This window comes from Balearica regulorum, chromosome 6 (assembly GCF_011004875.1).
Source record: "Balearica regulorum gibbericeps isolate bBalReg1 chromosome 6, bBalReg1.pri, whole genome shotgun sequence".
NCBI lineage: Eukaryota > Metazoa > Chordata > Aves > Gruiformes > Gruidae > Balearica > Balearica regulorum.
In genome coordinates, this window is record NC_046189.1 from 3,450,771 (window position 1) to 3,470,819 (window position 20,049).

General features: G+C 43.5%; 1 protein-coding gene across 36 annotated transcripts in view; it reads left to right on the forward strand.

Annotated features, from left to right (window-relative positions):
• Positions 1 to 1,662: 1,662 nt before the first annotated feature.
• The window catches only part of LRRFIP1 (LRR binding FLII interacting protein 1), a 114,458-nt gene continuing 96,071 nt past the window's right edge, over positions 1,663 to 20,049 (forward strand). For all 36 annotated transcript variants that reach the window (XM_075755983.1, XM_075755986.1, XM_075755991.1 and 33 more), the window contains exon 1: positions 1,663 to 1,876. In XM_075755983.1, coding sequence (XP_075612098.1) covers positions 1,787 to 1,876 — 90 coding nt within the window. In that variant the 5' untranslated portion in view covers positions 1,663 to 1,786. The remainder of the gene's footprint in view (positions 1,877 to 20,049) is intronic.

Below are 20,049 nucleotides of genomic sequence, written 5' to 3' on the forward strand. Positions count from 1 at the left end.
CTGGAAATTCCTTGCATGGATACAGTGATGCAGCTGCACAGGTGGCTGAAATCCCTGGGTAACATGGACCTAAAAATAAGGCACTGCTCCGCCTCTTTAGCCAGAATTCCTCAAAGGGCAGGGGCAAACGCCAGGATAAGGGCTCAGGGAACGAGTTCTGCAGAGCCTGAAAGGGCGATAAGGCAGGTCTTGGGGCGGTGAGGTTGGAGTTGAAGAAGGGAAGCCGGGGGGATATCTAGGAAAGCCAGACACAGCAAGGCTGTGCCTCCATTGCAAGGTCGGAGCTCAATTTAAGGGCCCCACGCTGCCTTGCAGAGCAGGTGCTTTTATTTTTTTTTTCACCTGCATGGGGTCAGAGTAAGCTTGACACCAAATCTCAGGATGCACCGTGCTTGGGTTTAATGCCCAAATAAGGTGGGGATGTCATCTCTTTGCTTCTGCTGACAAAATAATCATTTGGTTGTCGTAAAGATAACCAGTCCCAGGCGTGAGAAGCGGTATCAATGCAGTACCGCCACCGAGGCATCAGAAGAGCCACGGTTCCTAAAACTACTGCAACATGAGTGCTGAGACAGCCTAAATGCTGTCTGGGGGGGGAAAAAAAAAAAGAGATAGTGTTTGGCTGTTCTAAGAAGGTTGGAGATATTGAAGCAGAGCTGGAGCGACAGCAGGGTGAAGGAGAGGGTGGGCTTTGAGTTTCCTGTTGAAAGCGATATTAAACAAGAGAAAACTGTCCCAACTGGAGGGATTCCTGTTCAGGCTGCAGATCCCAGGGCTGAGAAGAGGTGACCTGCCTGGCAGGGTGGCTGATGAGGAGGGCTTCGTTAGCAGCTCTCCATTACTCATCTGCTCTGAACGGCTGCATCTCAAAGGTGTGCGCTATCTCTTGCCTGGTTCGGACCGTGGCGTTTCCACGAGCGGTGCCGGGTGCGGAGGGTGATCACAGCACAGGCACCAGCTATAAATAGGCACCTTGATGTCACTCGTATAAAAAGCAACAAGTGAGAATTAAAAAGTTTCTGAAGAAGAAGTACCAGCCTGGGACTGATGGAGGGCATCTATACCCTCTTGGGGAATGGGATTCTGCTAAAACTAGGTTTTGTTGGGTTTTTCTTTTCCTAATACAGCCACCAGTCGCTTTATGCTCTGATACATGCCCTCACGGGAAGAGATGATATATTAAACTGCTTGACACAGTTCTGAATTTGAGGATGACCCAAATCTTGGCTATTGTACATGAAAACTGCTGGATGAACATTCGGCTGACCACAGCAGGCAAGCATCGCCTATTACCTGTATCAAGTTTGCATCGATGGTAAAATTAAGTCGTAAAGATTAAATGCAGCTTGCTGATCTTTGTCAGTAAGGCGGTGGGTGTGTTTGCAGCCTTTTTTTTTTTTTTTTTTGTCACCCATCTGTGTAGCACGCTTGGTGTCCTGAGCTTGAGAGACTTATATTTAAGGAATTATTGTGAAAATTTAAGTACAAGGGCTGCGGCAGGGATCCCAGACGATACATGCTCCGTGTGAACTCATTAAGCACGGATGACTCTGACACCACAATTAATCACGTCCACCCAAGCCCGCGGCCCGCTCCCGGGTGGGGTGCTGAGGGGCGTGAGGCGGCGCACGGCCCGGTCCGGCCCCTCAGGCCGGGGAGGGGGGGCGGCGGCGCATGCGCAGGGCGGGGGGCGGTGACGGCCGGGCTCTTCACGCCGGCGAGCGGCAGAGGAGGTGGCGGCGGCGGGAGGGTCGGGGCTGGCGGGCAGAGGTAGAGCGGGTACGCCATGGGGACGCAGGGAGCTGGGCGAAAGCGGTTGCCGAACCGGGAGCGCCTGACGGCGGAGGACGATGCGCTCAATCAGATCGCCCGTGAGGTGAGCGGCGAGCGGCGATTCCCCCCTCCCCGTCCTTCTCCCTCCCTCCCTCCCTCCCCCCGGCTCCCCCAACCGCCGCGCACGCGCCCCCGGGTAACGGGCACAACGGCGATTCAAGGGCAGGTTGATAAAAGGCGAAATAAAAATCGCGTTCATCTCAGCGGCGTCGGCCTGGTTTATCATCCTTAGGGCGGCGCTTTAGTCTGAAGCGCTTCAAGTGTTTATCTGTGAGGAAAACGGCGTGTGGTGCCAGCCCGGGCAGAAATCCCTCCCTGCCCCTCAGCCGGGGGAAATTAATTGTCTGCTGGGTGTTAATGAGTGAGGATCCGAAAATAGGCCACTCTACATCTTTTTCCTTTCTATGTATCCCTAAAAAACCCCCGAAACCAGAAGATGATGCTAGGTGTAGGCATAAGTGTACAATTAACTTGGAAACTCGTTTATATTTAATGAGTTAGGCTTGCTGCTCACTAGACGCTGCATTGTGCTTCGGGTGACTTTAAACAGTTAAAGCCAGCTGATGTCTTTTCTTCCTACCTCCTCGTTCTTCTTGCGTGCAGTTGAATTGGTTCAGTGGTGAATAGGATGGCATGAATTTGGATTTTATGTTTGCTAAAGCTGACACAGGTTGTTCTCCATCCTTTTTCCCCCAGTCTTCCGATGAGGGAGATGGGCAACCCCGACCTGAGATGGGGATAAGCAGCTGTGGGGTTATTCTTTGCTCAGCTGATGCTGAAGAAGGTGACCGTCCTCATCCTTTAGCACGGGTTATGTGTGTGTCTCCTCCCCACTGTGTGTCGGTGTGACCCCAAGATGGGTTATGAGATAAATTGCTCTTCTAGAAGAGATTTAACTCTCTCTTGGTTTCCTTTCCTGAATCACAGTTGCAGTGGGATCAGATAAACGCTAACGTGCAGCTTATTTTTGGTAGCAGCTGGCTGTTGGATTGAATTAGCTGTAACATCGTGAACCTCAGATGTTATCACTAATGGCAGCCCTGACATGGGATGTCTTTACTATTCTTGCGTTCCATTTTAAAGTGTTTTGTAGCATCTTTGGAACACATGCAGTAGACTAATTTCTGTGTGAGTGATTTGGATAGCGTGTTTCTAGAAGTCGGATTTTCATGGTAGTATGATGAGAGGATGGGCAAGTTCCTAGGGATGGAGTTTGAGGTAGGAGGACAAGAATGTCTCGTGTCCTGGACATAAGATAGCAAGTAAGAGTGATTGTGCTGTCTGTTAGAGTTTGAGTCATGATAACATCCTAGGAATTGCTTTGGGATGAGGCTTTATATTCCACAACTGTGCCCTGGCCATGCTGTCATTGGATCAAGGAAAACATCAATCTGTAACAGGGGGCCTGTGTCGTCCTTCACTGTGGCATGTTTCTCTCCTGCTGTCATTTTGCTTCAGCTTATGTGCTGCTCTCGTATTGTGAAGTGCTTTGAGGCCTTCAATATTGTGGTGTTTTGTTGTGCCTCTTTTTTTTTTTTTTTTCCCCTTCTGGGGATTCTTTAAAGGACAACTCCATTTGGTCAAAAAAGCCCAACACAAGCATCTCTTTTATGTTTTCCCTTGAGTGCTAAAACTGTGAACTGCCAAGTTCAAGGTTCAGCATTTTCCCATATTATTTTAACTCTTTGCATTACTCTGTCTTGGGTTTTATGCACTTATAATAGTTCTGTTGTTTAACTGCCCGCTCTCTGCACAAGGTATCCCGGATGAATCCTTCCGTATGATCTTAAGAACTCTTAAAAATGTGAAGTAAGCCTTTTGTCTCCTAACATAGACGCTGAGAGTCTTTGTGTTGGAAGGGTACAAGCGTTACTGACACTTTGGCTCTTCCAGCCTTCCTCACAGGCGTATAGCCCAAGCTGAGACTCGGACACGTTGCATTCGTGCGTAGGTTTTCACTCTTCCTTTAGTCTTTCTTTGTTATCCAGAAGCCGTAGGTGCTTGCGAGTTATTAGCAGATTATAGAATCTCATTTTGCTCTGTTCAGATGGGGGCCTAAAAGACCATCCAAACCAGATTTATTCATAGAGGCGCTTTTACCTGGGCATCACTGGGAGTAAGTTGAAACGTGTGCATCTTCTCTCCTTCTGGCTTTCTTCCCAAAGGAGTGTGCTGCTTTGACACTTTGCAGTTGTCGTATTTTGTAATTTTCAGAAGAGCTTGAAAAAATCAACAGTTCTTGCTATACGGCGTGCTCCTATAAGGATGCATTAAGACTTGTAAAGACTCTCTTAAGCTCCTGCCATTTGAAGCATAAATTCTTTTGAATTTACAGCCAGAATGTCTTGCTGTGTATGTGCAGTCTTGCGTACTCCGAAGGAGAGCCTTACGCAGTGAAGAAGGCAGTCCCCACCCCTGCGGGATGTGAGAACCGTCTTAAGAGGAAGTAACTAAGCAAGCGGAAGGAAACTGTAAAAGTGAAGCATATTGTAGTAACGGGGTTTTAGTAGCACTATTAGTAACGTTAAGCAGTATAGTAAGTTTTAACGTTTGAGGCAATTTCTGAACTAGATCAGCTGCAAGTAGTTTATCACCTTGTCTAGACCTGTTCAGAGCAGAGGTAGAAGATACAGTTACTGTAAATCGCCTTATCCATCAGGGAAGAGTAGTAACATGCCGCTAAATCTGGCTGTTGAGTTTCTCACTTACATGGCAATTAAATGGAGAGCGAGTATGTAAATGTGGTTAAAATAAGAAACGGCATTCTGAGTTTCCAGCGGACGCAGATGACTGCCACTCGGGATTTGCTGTAAGCACACCTGGCTTGTATTGCTGAGGCTATCTTTTTCTGGGTGTCAGCTCTTACAGATGAGAGCGAAGCTGATCAATGATAGGCTTCTCCACTTTCAGACTCGTGTTGAGGCCAGTAGATTATTCTGTGTTTAGGTCAATGGAAACTTTTGGGCTATTTTATTCCTCTCCGTGAATACACGCCAGCAGTGTTTGCAAAATCTAGCAGTTTGATACGCCTTGAGGTCTGTGCCAGCACAGCCAGCAGTAATCGTGTGTGCGTACCGTGCAGTCATCTGTCTGTTCTCTCGGGCTGGTGTACGCGTGGTTCAGGAAGGCAGAGTCCTGGGCTGCTGAACCTTACAGGGACTGGCTTCCTGCTTTTTTTTCCTGCTTGGGTTTGATGTGATAACTTGAGACATCATTTCTAGGGGAATATTCCACCCCACCCCCCAAACTTCCACTCCGCTCTAGTAATAATTCTGTGTTACGTGAGCAGAAAGAATTTTGCAAATCCAGGGAGGAACTGCCACCTTTGTAAATGAGATTTCTCTTGTAGGCAGATAATACTAGTTACTGGGTTTTATTTTCTTGAATGAGGAAGAACGAGGTCATGGTAAATTTCTTGTTTCTATTAGGGAAGTAATTTACACTTTGTTTTGCTAATGTTTTGCAAACAGATGTGTATTTATGCTGCTCAGAAAAACAATCCTGCCTTGTGTCATCTCTCTGCTAGAAATCTTCCCTTTTTCATCCAGCAATTTACAGAGTAGAACTCTTTAGCTGGTAGCTAATTTGAAATTAGTAATTCAGGCAACATAACTTTATATTTACTATTAAAGAAAGTAATGTTTTGAGGATTGCTTATTGACTCTTTGTACACTGCATGTCACTGAAAGTTTCAAGAACTGTCACCTACATACTTATGTAATTATTTTTTTTAAAATAGCTGGCACAATCAGTTTATGGAGAATAAATTTGATTGTTTCACTGAAGTTTTTAGTTTGGGCATTGACTTGCATTCTTAGTGATTAAAAAAATTGGGATGTTACACTCCTGTGAAGGAGCAGAGAGTGTAGCTAGAAATAGCTCAAAATGCCGGTGAAACCAACCAGTCAGCTTTCCTGGTTATGGTAAAAAAGGCACTACATAACTTCACTAGTCCTGAAACTCCAATTTAGGCTTTTGAAGAGATGCTGTGATCATTGTATGTGGAATCTAAAGGCCTGGCTTTTGAATCCAGGGGCTAACTTGGGGGAGAATTCTCTGGTTTATAAAACAATTTGGGTCACCTGTATAGATAGAGATGGAAACAATTTGGTAAAAGTCAAAGCTAACACAAGCAGAATGGCTATTTCTATATGGGAGCATAAGCCATGCAAACTTTATTGAACTGTTATGCAAACCTGCCTATTTGAAGCAGTGTATTCCCTAAGGATATACTAGATAATGCCCATCTAAGATCTTTGTGCCTTGTTAGTATAGTGGTGGAACTTTTTTGAGCGGTATTTGGCATTAAAGATATGCATGAAGACTTTTGAAAGCCAGATAAATATTCCAAGAGAAGCCCTTGGAAACAGCCTGGCTTAGTTGCTTGTACCTAACTTATTTTTTCACTTTGTTACATCAGCGCTCATAAAGGCAGAAACTCTCAGCCCAAGAGAACAAATGATCTGAAAAAGCATGCCTGGCTGTAGGTCTCTGTTCTAGAATAGAAAGTTATGAAAGCAAGGGATGCTCACGGAGGACTTGACTCAGCCAGGCTGACCTAAATATAGGAAGGAAGGAGGACTTTGCCAGTAGGGCATGGAGAATTGTTCCAAAATTGAGATTATTTTATGTAGCAAGTGTGCTCTTCTTCGAGTGCTCCTTTTTCCCAACGTTTTATGTTTGTATATCCAACAAATGGTATTGGCCTCACTTATAATCTTTCCCAAAGGAAAAGCTTGAAGGAGCAGCTTTGGATGGTTTAAGCAGCGAGACAAAAATCTTAAGACCCATCTCATTTTAGTTAGATGTGTGATTGTAGCCTGTCTCCCAGTGCACAGTCTGCCTCACAGTATGCCTATTGCAACTTTAAATAATTAGTTGTCTGTTTTTGCCTGGCTGGAGTCCTCTTCAGCTGTTATCTCGCTGTCCGAGGAAACAGCTGTTTAGGAGCTGTGATTCCTATTTCAGTCAAGCAAGAGACTACCGTTAGAATTAACGACATGGGAAGCCCGGCCTTTTTCTTTGCAAGCCCAGATGCTGAGCTTGTCTGCAGGATGTAATAGTAATCATTACCTCATCTAGAAGGATGTTTTTCCAGGCCTGTTGCTGAATAAAGTTGTACAAGCTCAATTGTACTTACAAGGCTTTAACACTGTTTAGGGGTGGAGTTGTGTTTTTGGTTGGTTTTTTTTTTTTCATCCTTTGGTTGCAAGGAGCATAATTCACATAGCGTTTTGGGCTTGTGAAACAAGGTATTTGTCCCTCCTGACAAGTCATGCAGGTTGCCAGGAGCAGTGAATCTAGCTTGACATAAGCACTCACAGGCAAACCTTAAATATCAGCTGTTCTTAGAATCATGGAATGGTTTGGGTTGGGGCGGACCTCAAAGCCCATCTAGTTCCAACCCCCTGCCCTGGGCAGGGACACCCTCCACTAGCCCAGGTTGCCCAAAGCCCCATCCAACCTGGCCTTGAACACTGCCAGGGATGGGGCATCCACAGCTTCTCTGGGCAGCCTGTGCCAGGGCCTCAGCACCCTCACAGGGAAGAATTTTTTTCCCTGTATCTAATCTAAATCTCCCTTCCTTCAGCTTAAAGCCATTCCCCCTCATCCTATCACTCCCTGCCCTTGTAAACAGTCTCTCTCCAGCTTTCTTGTAGACCCTTTTAGGTACTGGAAGGTGCTCTGAGGTCTCCCCAGAGCCTTCTCTTCTCCAGGCTGAACAATCCCAACTCTCTCAGCCTGTCCTCATAGCAGAGCTGCTCCATCCCTCTGATCGCCTTTGTGGCCTCCTCTGGACTCGCTCCAACAGCTCCATGTCCTTCTTGTCCTGGGGCCCCCAGAGCTGGACACAGTACTGTGAGGGGGAGGTGTCTCATGAGAGTGGAGTAGAGGGGCAGGATCCCCTCCCTGGACCTGCTGGTCACACCTCTCTTGATGCAGCCCAGGACACGGTTGGCTTTCTGGGCTGCAAGCGCAGTTGTCTTGCTTGTATTGAAATACTTCTTGGGGGAGAAGTTGCCCCATTTTGGGGGGGGGGGGGGGGTAACCACAGTAAGCCAAATTTTCCTTCAGATAGTTGTATGGGGGCTTTGAGAGGTTTTGTGTGTTGGGTTTTTTTTTAATACCAGAGTATGCTTCTGAGTAGGGAAAGTGCATGGTCGTTTCATTGTGGAGCTTTCTCTGCCTCTGGTGTTATCTGGTCTTCTTGCTCATCACCCTGAATCTACTAGAGATGAATAGCTAGCCTTGCATATAGTAGAAAAATAGCTGATGTTTGGGCTTTCATCACATAGTAAAGATGAGGGAAGCGCTTAAGGGCTTCTTGCAGGAAGACATCTGTAACCATCTACTCCCAAGACACTTTCCTTTCACCTTATTTCAGTTACGGAAGAAGTAGGCTGTAGAACTTTGCTAGCTAAAGTTGGAAAGATAACTGGTATGTGCATTGAAATGGGAATATTACATCAGGCAAAAAATATATTTAAAAAGCATCCACATGGGTAGGCTTGATCTTCAGTCTTACAAGTTGGTGTTGGCCAATGCCTGGCGAATGTATTTTTCATACCATGGGTAGCTGAAATGAGTTGTTGTGATACAGATCGCTGCAGTTCAGGCTTACTATGATTGCTAGATTCCAGCCTGGCATCTTTGCCCATAATTTTGTTTTAAACTCTGAAAAGTAAGATGGTGTAAGGTAAATTGCTGCTGGTGAAGAGCTGCTGTATGCTTCATTCTCTGCCCTGCAAGTAGTGTAACCTCTTACAGGAGAATGAGACAGTAGCGTCTTAAACTGAGTAGTCTGATGTGCTGGTAGTCGTAGATATTTTGAAGATGGAGAACCACCAGGTAGCAAGAAATGTAAGGCAACTCTCAAAGACCGGGTTGTAGAAGCTTTAAGTGTTGAAATTAAAGCTTGATGTGGCATAATAAATACTAAAGCAGGCAATACTTCACTGGTAGGAATTTGAAGGTTTTAATTACCTAGGAGGAGATGATCTAGTTGCCATGAAGTGCTTGCAGTGTGCGAATGACCATGTGACATAATCTTCTGTTGTGAAAAGGTAGAAGTTCTGGTCAGGCTGTTAAAACTACTGATTTTTGGAGGCTATGGAGAGGGTACAGAAGTCACGTGTTGAGAGGCTGGGAAAAAGTACAGAAGTAATTCACTTTGGCAGGAATGTGCCATAACTTTGACGGCTGTACTAGTTTGACAGCTGTCCTTACCTAGAGTAATCACTGGTTAGACCTTGGTGCCAAAGACATTTTCGATGTATATTTGGATGGATTTCTAATTCTGCCTTTAAACAAACTTAACTCAGTGATATGAAGTGTGAAGGGCAAAGCTTGGGAAGTATTCCCTGATGAGCTGAGCTAGGAGCGGTTTTATCGTCTAACCAGCTGAGAGTTTCGGTTGAGAGAGGAGAAGACGCAAGCTAATTCTGACTAACACTGTTTCTAAAACTGAGGGTTGCTTGTTTTGGGACGTGGATGTATGCCTAAGCCAAGACTGGGCAGAAAGGAGTGTATCCCTATGTAAATGAAGCAACATCTCCCCAGGACAGATTTGATTCACGTTTCGGCATCTAGCCTGCAATCTCCAGTAAGGGATCGGTTCCCTCCTCCCTTCAGTGTGTCATGTTTTCCTGTAAGTGAATTTCTGATACAGTGTGTACCCCTTTAGGGTGTGGAATTCTGAAGGAGTGTGTGTTTGTCTTAAAATCCTTTAAAAAAAATGTTGGGTTTTATTGTACAGACAAAAAAAAAAGTTTAACAAAACTAGCTATTTCTGGGTTAAGGAAGGATGGATGTTTTGGGTATTGAGTATAATTGCAGGTAAAGGGCAGGACTTTGGTCTAAAACTTTGACTAGTTTTGACTTGGAAGCTCTACTGAATAGAATGAAATAACTTTTGTTAATTTAGGGACTTAAGATACTGTTTCAGTGCCAACAAAAATGAGTGTCTGAACTAATTGCTCATTAAAAATTTCTGACCTAGGACTGAAAGCTGCTTGCTTCGTGATGTACTTTCAGTAAAACATCCCGGGTGTGATCTGAAAAGAGGCGGATTTGTTCAGTCGCATCTGCTTTGCCCTTCTGCACGCCTGCAGCCTGTGAGCCAGCAGCTTGGCACGGGCTGTGGTTTTATCCACCTAAATACTACCGCAGCATTTAAGGGTTGAGCTGGAGAGAGCAAGGAGGGAAAGTGATCTGACAGTGCCAAATCCAAGCTGTGTTCCAGTCTCGGATGTGGTGAGGAAGCCTCTCCATTTCCTATTGCTTCTAGCTCTTTGCTGGTTTGTCACAGCTCTTTTCTCCTTCCTGCACGAGGCTTTTTTGTGCAAGATGAGAGTTTTGGTGATACAGCTTAATCCTGATGCTATACTTGCAAAAACATGGGATGCCTTCTAGTTCTTCGATGCTTTGTGAGCTCCTGTGCTCTTTGAGAAAATACTTAGATTTTATTTTTGTATTGTATCTTGCTGTACAAAAAATCAGAGCCTTTGGTAAACCAAAATTGCCAGGTGCATTGCCACTGCTGTGTTCCTGTTTTTAATACCTGGTAATTAGGTAGGGCAGTGCTTGTTATCATTGGCATGTGAAGAAATGCAAACCCAACAGTTAAGTATCAGAGCAACAATTTTCTTTCCTCTTAGCTGTCAGAAAGTTTATGTGAGTGAGAGTGGACTATTCATTTTGTATTCAAACTTCAACCAAAGAAACAAGCAAGATGGTATCTCCAACTGCTGCTGCCTTCCTCAAAAATAGATTCTCAGAGTTGGGTTTTTCCTAGCATAACATCATTACTTGCAGTTTTTAGATGTAATTAGTGTCAGATTGATTTATCTTTCCCGGAATGGAAAATTTACTGGAAGCGAGTTCCACAAAAGCAGTTTATTTGCGTGTTTACTGGTTTAGCTGGTTGGTCAGTGACTTGTGTTCTAATATTGCCAGCAATGAAGTGATGATGCCTCTGTCCTGAGTGGTCTCACTGGTGATTCTTTGCAGACTGTTCTTGCAATTCCGCAGATGCCTTGAGCACAGAGCTCTGCACAGACAGGGAGTGTGAAGGAATAATGTTTCTTCCCTCTGAGTCTCTGCTCTTGTGTATCTTGTGACCTTTCCCTTGGCCAGTATCTGATTTAAATTAAATACAGGTTGGTTTTTTTTCTTTGCCTTCCTCTTCTGAGTACTTCCTACATCCCAAAATATCCTTTCTCTTATCCCACATTTGAATACCAAATTTAGTTGAGTCTGTCTCTTCTGTCTGCTCTTGCCAGCCTCTTCCAGTAGACAGAAACGGAATACAGGAGTATCTGGCACGCTAAAAGCCGGGTCAGGTTTTTAAACTTGTTCCCTCAGGTCAGATGGATTTCAGGCATTCCTACTTGGGTCTTCTAATTATGGAGCGTTTATCAGCTAACATACTAGGATGACAGGAGAGCAAGGAAGGGCTCTTGGTGTGCCTCACATGCAGGAAAAATCCCTGGTCTCCAGTCTCCTATCAAACTCCTGTAGCTTCACATTTTTTTCCCTTCACTCTTAAAACACACATCGCTTTAGATTCAGAAATTTCAGATGTGGTTGTTTATACTGGTGCCAGTGTACTACAGTCTTCACATGGAAACAAGAAATCATATTTGCTTTTGCTGACTATGAACAGTAAAAGATAACAGCTTACTGGTGGGGTTTTTTTTTTTAATCTGTGTAATTGCTTCTTGTTTCTCTCTGATTGCAAACTTGAAGTTCTTTCTTTCAATTGAGCTGCTAGGAAAACAGATATAACTTTACATGCTTTTAGAAAATAAGCCAGTTTAAATTTGAATGGTCTACAGCCTTATTGCTTTGCTTTGCTTTGCAACTGTGCGTTTCCCATAATCTGTTTTCTTTAAAATATCCGTTCTCCCATATGAAGTGTGCGTGAGTGCTGGTCTTGATTTTCTTGCTTTGCTGCATGTGTTGTTGAGCTCTAAGAGGATTTACATTGACAAATATGTTGAATCCACATCTGTTGAAAATTTAAGTGGGCTTTTGGGACATTTTTTGTGATACCCAAAGGTCATGCTATTCCATTGTCTATTAAATATGAAATTTAAATCTGCCCTGATGTGAAATGAGTACATTGAAACAGTGACGTGACCTAACCTTTACATGAACTGCGGAGGAATCTAGGGGCTCTGGGAAATAGTACGCTTGTGTGTGGATACAAGGGATAATGTTGGTATATGTAGAGAATGTCAGTGTTTTATTTATAGAGGGTTACACAGTGTTTTTAGTAATATTTGTACAGTCTTGTCTAATTACCCTGGAAAAAAAATCATTGTTTGAACTAGAGTAAGTGAAGAAAGGTTCTCTGTGTGCTGATGAAATGCTTTTGTATCACTGCTGGAATAAATATATACCGTCAGACTTAACAACAATTTTCAGGCTAGCAGAAAAGTGTCTGGTAACCCAGAATTTATTGTCTAGCCAAGCAGGCTACAAATTTAGCATTAGAAAATAAAGATCAGTGGGTTTGTAGTGGCTATGCTCTTACAGCAGTCTATCCTAATAGCTTTTGGGGGTGGGCTCAACCTGTTACTACAGAAGCACGCTTCTTGTAGAGATCTGCATTACCTAGAGTTGCTTCTCCGAGGGCTGCTGTCTCTGCTGCGGGCATAACAAGTCTGCTCTTTCAGTCTTCCCGCTATGAAATCAATACAGCGTGCCAAAAAAAGTCTAGTATCTTGGATACAAGCCCTGTGAATACAGTGAGCAGGTGTAAAACCCTTACGCATAACGCTTCTATGGTTGCTTAGTGAACCTTGAGGGAATTAGGTTTTCATTGTAATTTCCTCTAATAGAACGTGATTCTTAAAGGGCTGTACTTTTGCTGCTGGTTTATCCCGTTCTCTCACTACTTCTTGTAACTTGCTGTTTTTCAGACCCAGCTGTTCCCCACATTAAATTAATTGATCGACACAATTTGAATGTTAAATAGACTGTGAGACTGAGGATAAAGTTATAATTGTATCTGCTGGGTGGTAATTGCTGTTAGGAGAAAAAGGAGCAAAGAAAGGACCGGACCGAGGGAGGGCTGCCGCTATATGTCTTATGCCGTTGATGTATATTCCCAGCACCATTCCTTGATTTCAAGAACTCCAATCAATAGCCGTGAAGGTCATTTTTGTTATACAGCTAGACAAGGTGTGTGTAGCCTGGTAGTGTATTTCAAACGGAACTCATTTGTTAGTAAGGGTTAGGACACAGATTCTCCAGGTAATCCATTATAGCTCAGACCCAGTTTGGATACAGTAATCCTGTCCCACCCCCACACAAAAGCTGTCCAATCGTTTCTTAAACAATGCTGGTTTTTTAGCTTTAATCCGAGCTGATGGGTTGTTCAGCGCCATCTCCCTCGGGGCAAGTTGTCTTGACGTATCCTGGCTCTCTCTGGGAATTCCTCTTCCCACGAGGGAATGGGTTGTGGAAGGATAGCAAGCATGAGAGGGTAACTCCCATCGGCTGGCCAGGTAAGAGTAGAGTATTTTATAGATTAAAAAAAAAAAATAATTGGTTGTGATGGTGAGATATGGAGGATAGTGTGATTTTTTTTTTTTAAACTTATTTTTGACAGGTCTCTTAAAATTCTTTGAGAAGTGTGAATTTTTAAAATGCTTTCTCTGAAGTTTCCTTTTTGTGGTTTTTTCCACAAACTGAATGAAGAGCTCCGCTCCTCTCCTGAAGAGATGTGGTTAGAGTGCTGTTACTAAATGCTTGAAGTTTGATATTTGTGCTTAAAGGACAAAAAAATCTGGTAAAGCGTGATGTAGTAGAAGCTGGGATCCATGCTCTACAGCATACAGCTGTACTAACAAGAAAAGGCAATTTCACCACACTCTTTTTAAGATTGTTTCTCTGGATATCAACGCTTTTTCTTAAATCAGATTTGCTCAAGCAGTTTTTGGCATTTCTTTGGTTGATGTTACAAATCAAGAAGTTCAGCTTGTATTTGAAGCATCCTCATTCTTTCATCAGGATACTGGTAGCCTGGAGGAGAGCTGCAGGTTATTTGTTATAGCAGAATATTGAAGTTAATCAAAAGCAGGAAGGTGGTACAACTTGACGAATTGCATGCAACTCTTTCCCACCTAACTATCACCAAACACTGCGCACAGGTAACAAATGGTCCAGTCCTTAACAGAAGTATAAAGTAGTGAGAGGCATGAAAATGTTTTTAGTTTATTTATAAAACAGATACACTCATTTACTATACAGAAGAGAATGATTATAAAAAAACCTGTCAGTCTCCCTGGTGATGTCTCTTGTAGAGTCTTCATACAATCTATATACTAGACTTCTGATCTTCTCCCGCACTTACTCTAGGTCCTTTTTTTAAATTTGATTATAAAAGTCTAGTTGAAGAGGTAATGAAAAACAGTGCCTTGTAACTTGTAACCATTATGCTGTAGTCCCACAAAACATCATATTGTAAACACAATAAAATGGTCTATTACCAGATTGTTTTATTAACTCTAATCAGTCTGAAGAGCTAAATTTAATTAAATCTGCTTGTGGATGAGAGTATCCCGCCCATGGAAAGGTGCACTAAAGGTCATCTCCAGTTTTGAATCGTAACATTACATGTAAAAATCTGTTTTGTCTTTAATTTGCTTGAAGCCAGGTAGGAATGCAGCTTGAAGGATTTTTTTTTTTAAATTGTGATTAATTATTATTTGAAGTGGTCTGATCTCCCTGACTTTTTGTGACAGAAAATAGAAGTATACCTATAAGGTGTGAGGAAATAATCTTGTATATTAGATGTATGTAGTTGTAGATATTTCTTACTTATTGAAAGTGCAATGTAAACAAGGATTGAACAGTCTGTTCTGACTTGGTGCTTGAATGTTTGTGATTTGAACTCCCACTTATTTACAGTTAAGTGCTTTAATAGTAAATCGGTTTTTAAATATCCTGAATTCTAGGTCACCTCCTTCCAGTAAAAAGGTTATTAAATGAGGAAGAAGGAGAATATCTATTTTCAAATACATGGCTGGGAAAGAAAAGTCCCACTGAGCACACATGAAAACTTTTTCACTACTAAAAAGTTGTTTTGGATTTACTTTTTTGAAAGGGTCCTCAAACACCATTGTAAAGTCTCCACATTTTTGAGTGGCTTCTATAGTATTATGCCTTGTTTTAAGAATTTTTTTTTTATTACATTTTGGAGGTAGGCTCTGCCCATCTATCTTACCATGAGAGCTTACATCAAGCGTCACAACACACTGATTTTCCTCTTGCTGTCAACAAGCTGTAGAATTGAGGATCAAAACTCTTGACAAGAGTGCTTAGTATAGATAATACAATAATTATTTTGACTCCCAAACAGTTTAAATAGTACCGATATCAACTGTATCAAGTTGTGATACACAGGTAGCACTGGAGTGCTACCTAATGCTGGAGAGATACCTGCTAAAGCAGAGAACAGGCACTCTGAGAACTAGACACGTTAAAAATCCTTCCTGCAGCCTTTGTCAGTAGTCAGCACAAAAATTCATTTCACTTGAGTGTTTTTGACATTAAATTTGAGGATATTCCAAGAACTGACACCGTGAGCACTGCAGGAAATCCTGCCGAGCAGCCTTGCAAATCCAAGTGTCGTCTTGGGAAGGCCTGCGGATTTTTATAAACTGTATCGTGGGTAACTGTGGTATGCCTAGATGGTGGTGGGTGGAAACCTTAGGTAGATTTATTTTTATGTAGGATAAACCCCACACTCTTCTGTTAGTAAATACATGACGGTTTTTTGGATGCATCTTCAGATATGTTGTTTTTAAAAACAAAAGATGTGAGGAGATAGAGGGGGAGGAAGCAAAGGCCACCTGAGGGAAAGGTCTGGTGTCGGTGCAGAGCAAAGCAGCAGTTGACAAGGTCTGATACTACAGCCCAAGATGGTATGCAGATAACCCTCCGTATACTATAATTTTGTAATTTCTGAAGTATTTTGTCTACTTCTGTGCTCAAATACTTACTTCTACCACTTTGAGTGACATGCTTTATGAAAGGCGTAGTGACTTAAAGAAATTAAATAATCAAGTATAAGCGGTAGGTGTGATGAGCCTTTCCAAAGATTGGCTCACATTTTTATTTCTGTTGTACATGTACTCTTGTTCCTTGAGAACACGATGCTATGCTTTGGTTGTAGAAAGTAAGGCCAAAGGAAGATGACTTTTTTTCCCACCCAGGACAACTTGCAATCAGTGTTAAGCAGGCCATATTATTCAGCCATACTCTGCACAGATAGCCCGTTTATATATAGAAACAACACACTTCTCGTACTCTCTTTAGTGTGCTAAGCTTGACAGAATTCCATTTGAGGCGCAGTAAGTGGTTGCTCTGGCTGGATTTGCTTGCTCATGAACACTGCGGGAAAGTATGGTATGGCAAATAAGAGTAATGCAGATATTTAACATTGGAGACTGAATTGTTTCCATCAAAATACTACACTTACTTTCAAAATGGCTAATATAGCAGTTATGTTGATTTATTTGTTTATTGTCAGACTGTCTTCACTTTGCTTTTGTTTCAGTTCTATAACAGGAATACAGGCAGACTGGGTGCAATGAGATGTAATATTCATCCTAATACTGCCAAACCAGGACAATTGTATAAATGGATTTAGCTTCCAATTCTGTAGTGTTGCAGTGAGTTCTCCCTGAAGTGTGACCTGATTGTACAGGGAACACCTTGGAAAGTAGAAAAGTGGGATTTGTTTTTACATAACATTGTGTTGGGTTTGCGTGGCAAGGTTTTGGTAGCGGGGGGGCTACAGGGGTGGCTTCTGTGAGAAGCTGCTAGAAGCTTCCCCTGTGTCTGACAGAGCCAATGCCAGCCGGCTCCAAGACGGACCCGCTGCTGGCCAAGGCCAAGCCAATCAGCGCCTCTGTGATAACATATTTAAGAAAGGGGAAAAAACAGAGAGCACTTTTGCAGCCGGAGAGAGGAGTGAGAAGATGTAAGAAACTCTGCAGACACCCAGGTCAGTGCAGAAGGTGGCGGAGGAGGTGCTCCAGGTACCAGAGCAGAGATCCCCCTGCAGCCCGTGGTGAAGACCATGGTGAAGCAGGCTGTCCCCCTGCAGCCCATGGAGGGAGGATGAGGGGGTGTAGAGATTCCACCTGCAGCCCGTGGAGGACCCCACGCCGGAGCAGGTGGAGGCACCTGAAGGAGGCTGTGGCCCGTGGGAAGCCCAGGCTGGAGCAAGCTCCTGGCAGGACCTGTGGCCCCGTGGAGAGAGGAGCCCACGCCAGAGCAGGTTTGCTGGCAGGACTTGTGACCCCGTGGAAGAGACCACGCTGGAGCAATTTGCTCCTGTAGGTCTGCACCCGTGGAAGAGACCACGCTGGAGCAGTTCGTGACAGACTGCACCCCGTGGGAGAGACTCATGTTGGAGCAGTTCGTGAAGGACTGTCTCCCGTGAGAGGGACTCCATGCTGGAGCAGGGGAACGATGAGAGGAGTCCTCCCCCTGAGGGTGAAGAAGCGGCAGAAACACCGCGTGATGAACTGACCGTAACCCCCATTCCCCGTCCCCCCGTGCCGCTGAGGGGGGCGGAGGTTGAAGCCGGGAGTGAAGTTGAGCCCAGGAAGATGGGAGGGGTGGGGGGAGGTGTTTTAAGATTTGATTTTATTTCTCATTCTTCTGTTTTGCTTAGTAATAAATTAGATGAATTTCTGTTCTCAGTTCAAGTCTGTTTTGCTAGTGACGATAATTAGTGAGTGATCTCTCCCTGTCCTTACCTTATCAGCTTTTTGTTATACTTTTTCTCCCCTGCCCAGTGAATGAGGGGAGTGATAGAGCAGCTTGGTGGACGCTTGGCATCTAGCTGAGGGTAAACCACCAGAAACATAGTGGGTCTTGTTGACAGTCTTCTGTTCTCTTAATAATTAATTTGAAATAACTTTTCTTGCACAATAGTTTTTAAACCAGGTCTATTTTTATCGTGCATGAAAATACTTAGGCTGGGTGGGAGTCTGCAATGAATACTTTTATTCCCTAAAGTGATGGCTTTTGGCCAACTTCTGCACTCTTACTCATCAGCTGCTGGTCTTAATTCTGCTGAACTCAAACTTTTTATCTCTGAAGAATAGTTATTTATCTCAGAAATAATTATTTATGCATGATTCTTACTCCTGAGTGTTGTTTCATTAATGAGATGCTGAGATGCCTTGGTTCTTGAAGGCAGTTCATTGAGGAGCCTGGCAATGCCGCTGCTGTGTTTGACACTGTGCATATCAATCAATATAGATGTTGGCTTCAAAGCGTCCTTGTTTCTTTCTGAAGTTTATTAAAGCTGGAGACCCTTGAAAGACTTTATGACTGGCAATGCTCGATACAACACTTCCCTCCCCCCCCATAAAAATGAAATCAAGCTTTCAGCAGAAAGGTCTCTCTTAAATGAAAGATCTCCAGACTGCAGGCTGAGTCTGAGCACAGCAATGAAGTTGCACTCTGATGGTTTATCTCCTCATCCTGTTTGGCTGCTTATGCTGTGAGATTATGCTACATAAAAACAAAACCCCAAGACAAAGAAAATATCCTACAGCTTCCTAGAAGCCTTTTTAGTTTGTCAAGCAGTGCTTATTTTAGAAATGGGCTAGTTCAGGGCCATGAGAGAAAAGCATGGTAATGCCATCAAATGCTTCAGTAGTCAGATGTCACAGTACTCGGCATTTGTTTTGCTTGAATGCTTTTTAATGTTACTGCTTTTAGAAGATAATCAATGTTCTGTGCAACTGCTCTCTCATTTTCATGCATCTCATGCTCATGTCAGCTGTCTTCATTATGGAATATTCTAAGCTCATCAAATAAAAAAGTTTTAGCCTCTTTTTTGGTTACACTTAAGCACAGACAACTATAAGAGCCTGTTTTATTCTGTTGCCTGGTGGCTTTTTCTACCACAGCATTGTTGGAAACTCCAGGGGAAAAGGTTATGGCTGGAATGGAAATGGAGAGTGAACTTTCCTCACTTGGACATTGACTCAAACCAAGAACAAAGTGATCCTGGCAGAGTACCATGGGAAAATCTGTGCTTCTGGGGCAGTTATAATGCCACGTTTTACAACTTCAGTGCTTACTCAGAAGAAGGGAAAAAGGAAAAAACAAGTTGATCGTGCAAAAAGAGGAGAAGAAAAAGGAGGGAGGTGTCTTATGCCTTAAAATATCTTTGAAAGCAAAGTGCTGGTGTTGATTTTAACAGCTCCTTGGAAGTTGCGCCATCATTAAGGCAGGGGACGTGATACTGGAGGGCCATCCAGTGTACCAGTAAAGCAGTTGCCCTTCTGTAAGAGCTGGGAGAAAAACGATGCTCGAGTCTTGCCTGACCAGCATAGACGTGAGAGCAGAACCCACTTCTGGTGCGTTTTTATCCCGTTTCTTAACTCCCAAGCAGTGATTTCCCTCACCTTGCTGTTTCCCATTGTTTGAGAGGTGAAGCGGTGCCGGCTCTGGCAGAGCTCTCGGCTCTGCCGGGGCAATGCCTGTGGTTAGCTAAGTAGGGTGTCATGGGAATGAGCTTCCTGTCCTAACGGCTCTGTCTTCTTCCCCTCCCTGCCGCTGACTCATGCTTGCGATCAAATGACAAAGTTAACTCCTTAAAAGAGAAAAAAATTAAACTTTTTTTGTGATTGCAGAATGCAGGAAAACCGGTCACTATTCTCCCCCCCCGTGTTTTGCCTCAGTACTAGAAATGAACTGACCAGTTGTACAGGATGAAGTAGGTCAAAACGTGACCTGTCTCAGTCTCTAGGTCGAGTGTCGCAGACAGGCAGCAGAGTTTTTCTGTGTGTGTATTCCTGGCTAATTTGCAACTCCATTCTCAAACAGGTTAGAGATCTACAGCAGCTTTTTCGGGTTCAGCATCTTGGATGTTAGTGATAGCATTACAAGAAACACCCTTTTCTTTGTAGAAGACCTGTCTTTGCCTGCCTGGATTTGGCAAGGCAGGAAGCCAAAATTGAAGGATTATTATGGAGATGAATTGCATGGAAGGTTAACCTTGATGCAGCCAGTCCTTCACCTATCTCCTTGTCAGGATGGTTTTAATCTAGTGTTGGTCTTTAGCGTCTGAAATCTAGTAAAAAGTAATTACCTTGGATGGAATTGCACTCTGCAAACCACAGCCTGAGTTCAGCAAAAATTGCACTGGACCTACTTATTGTGAGTATAAGCTCCCTA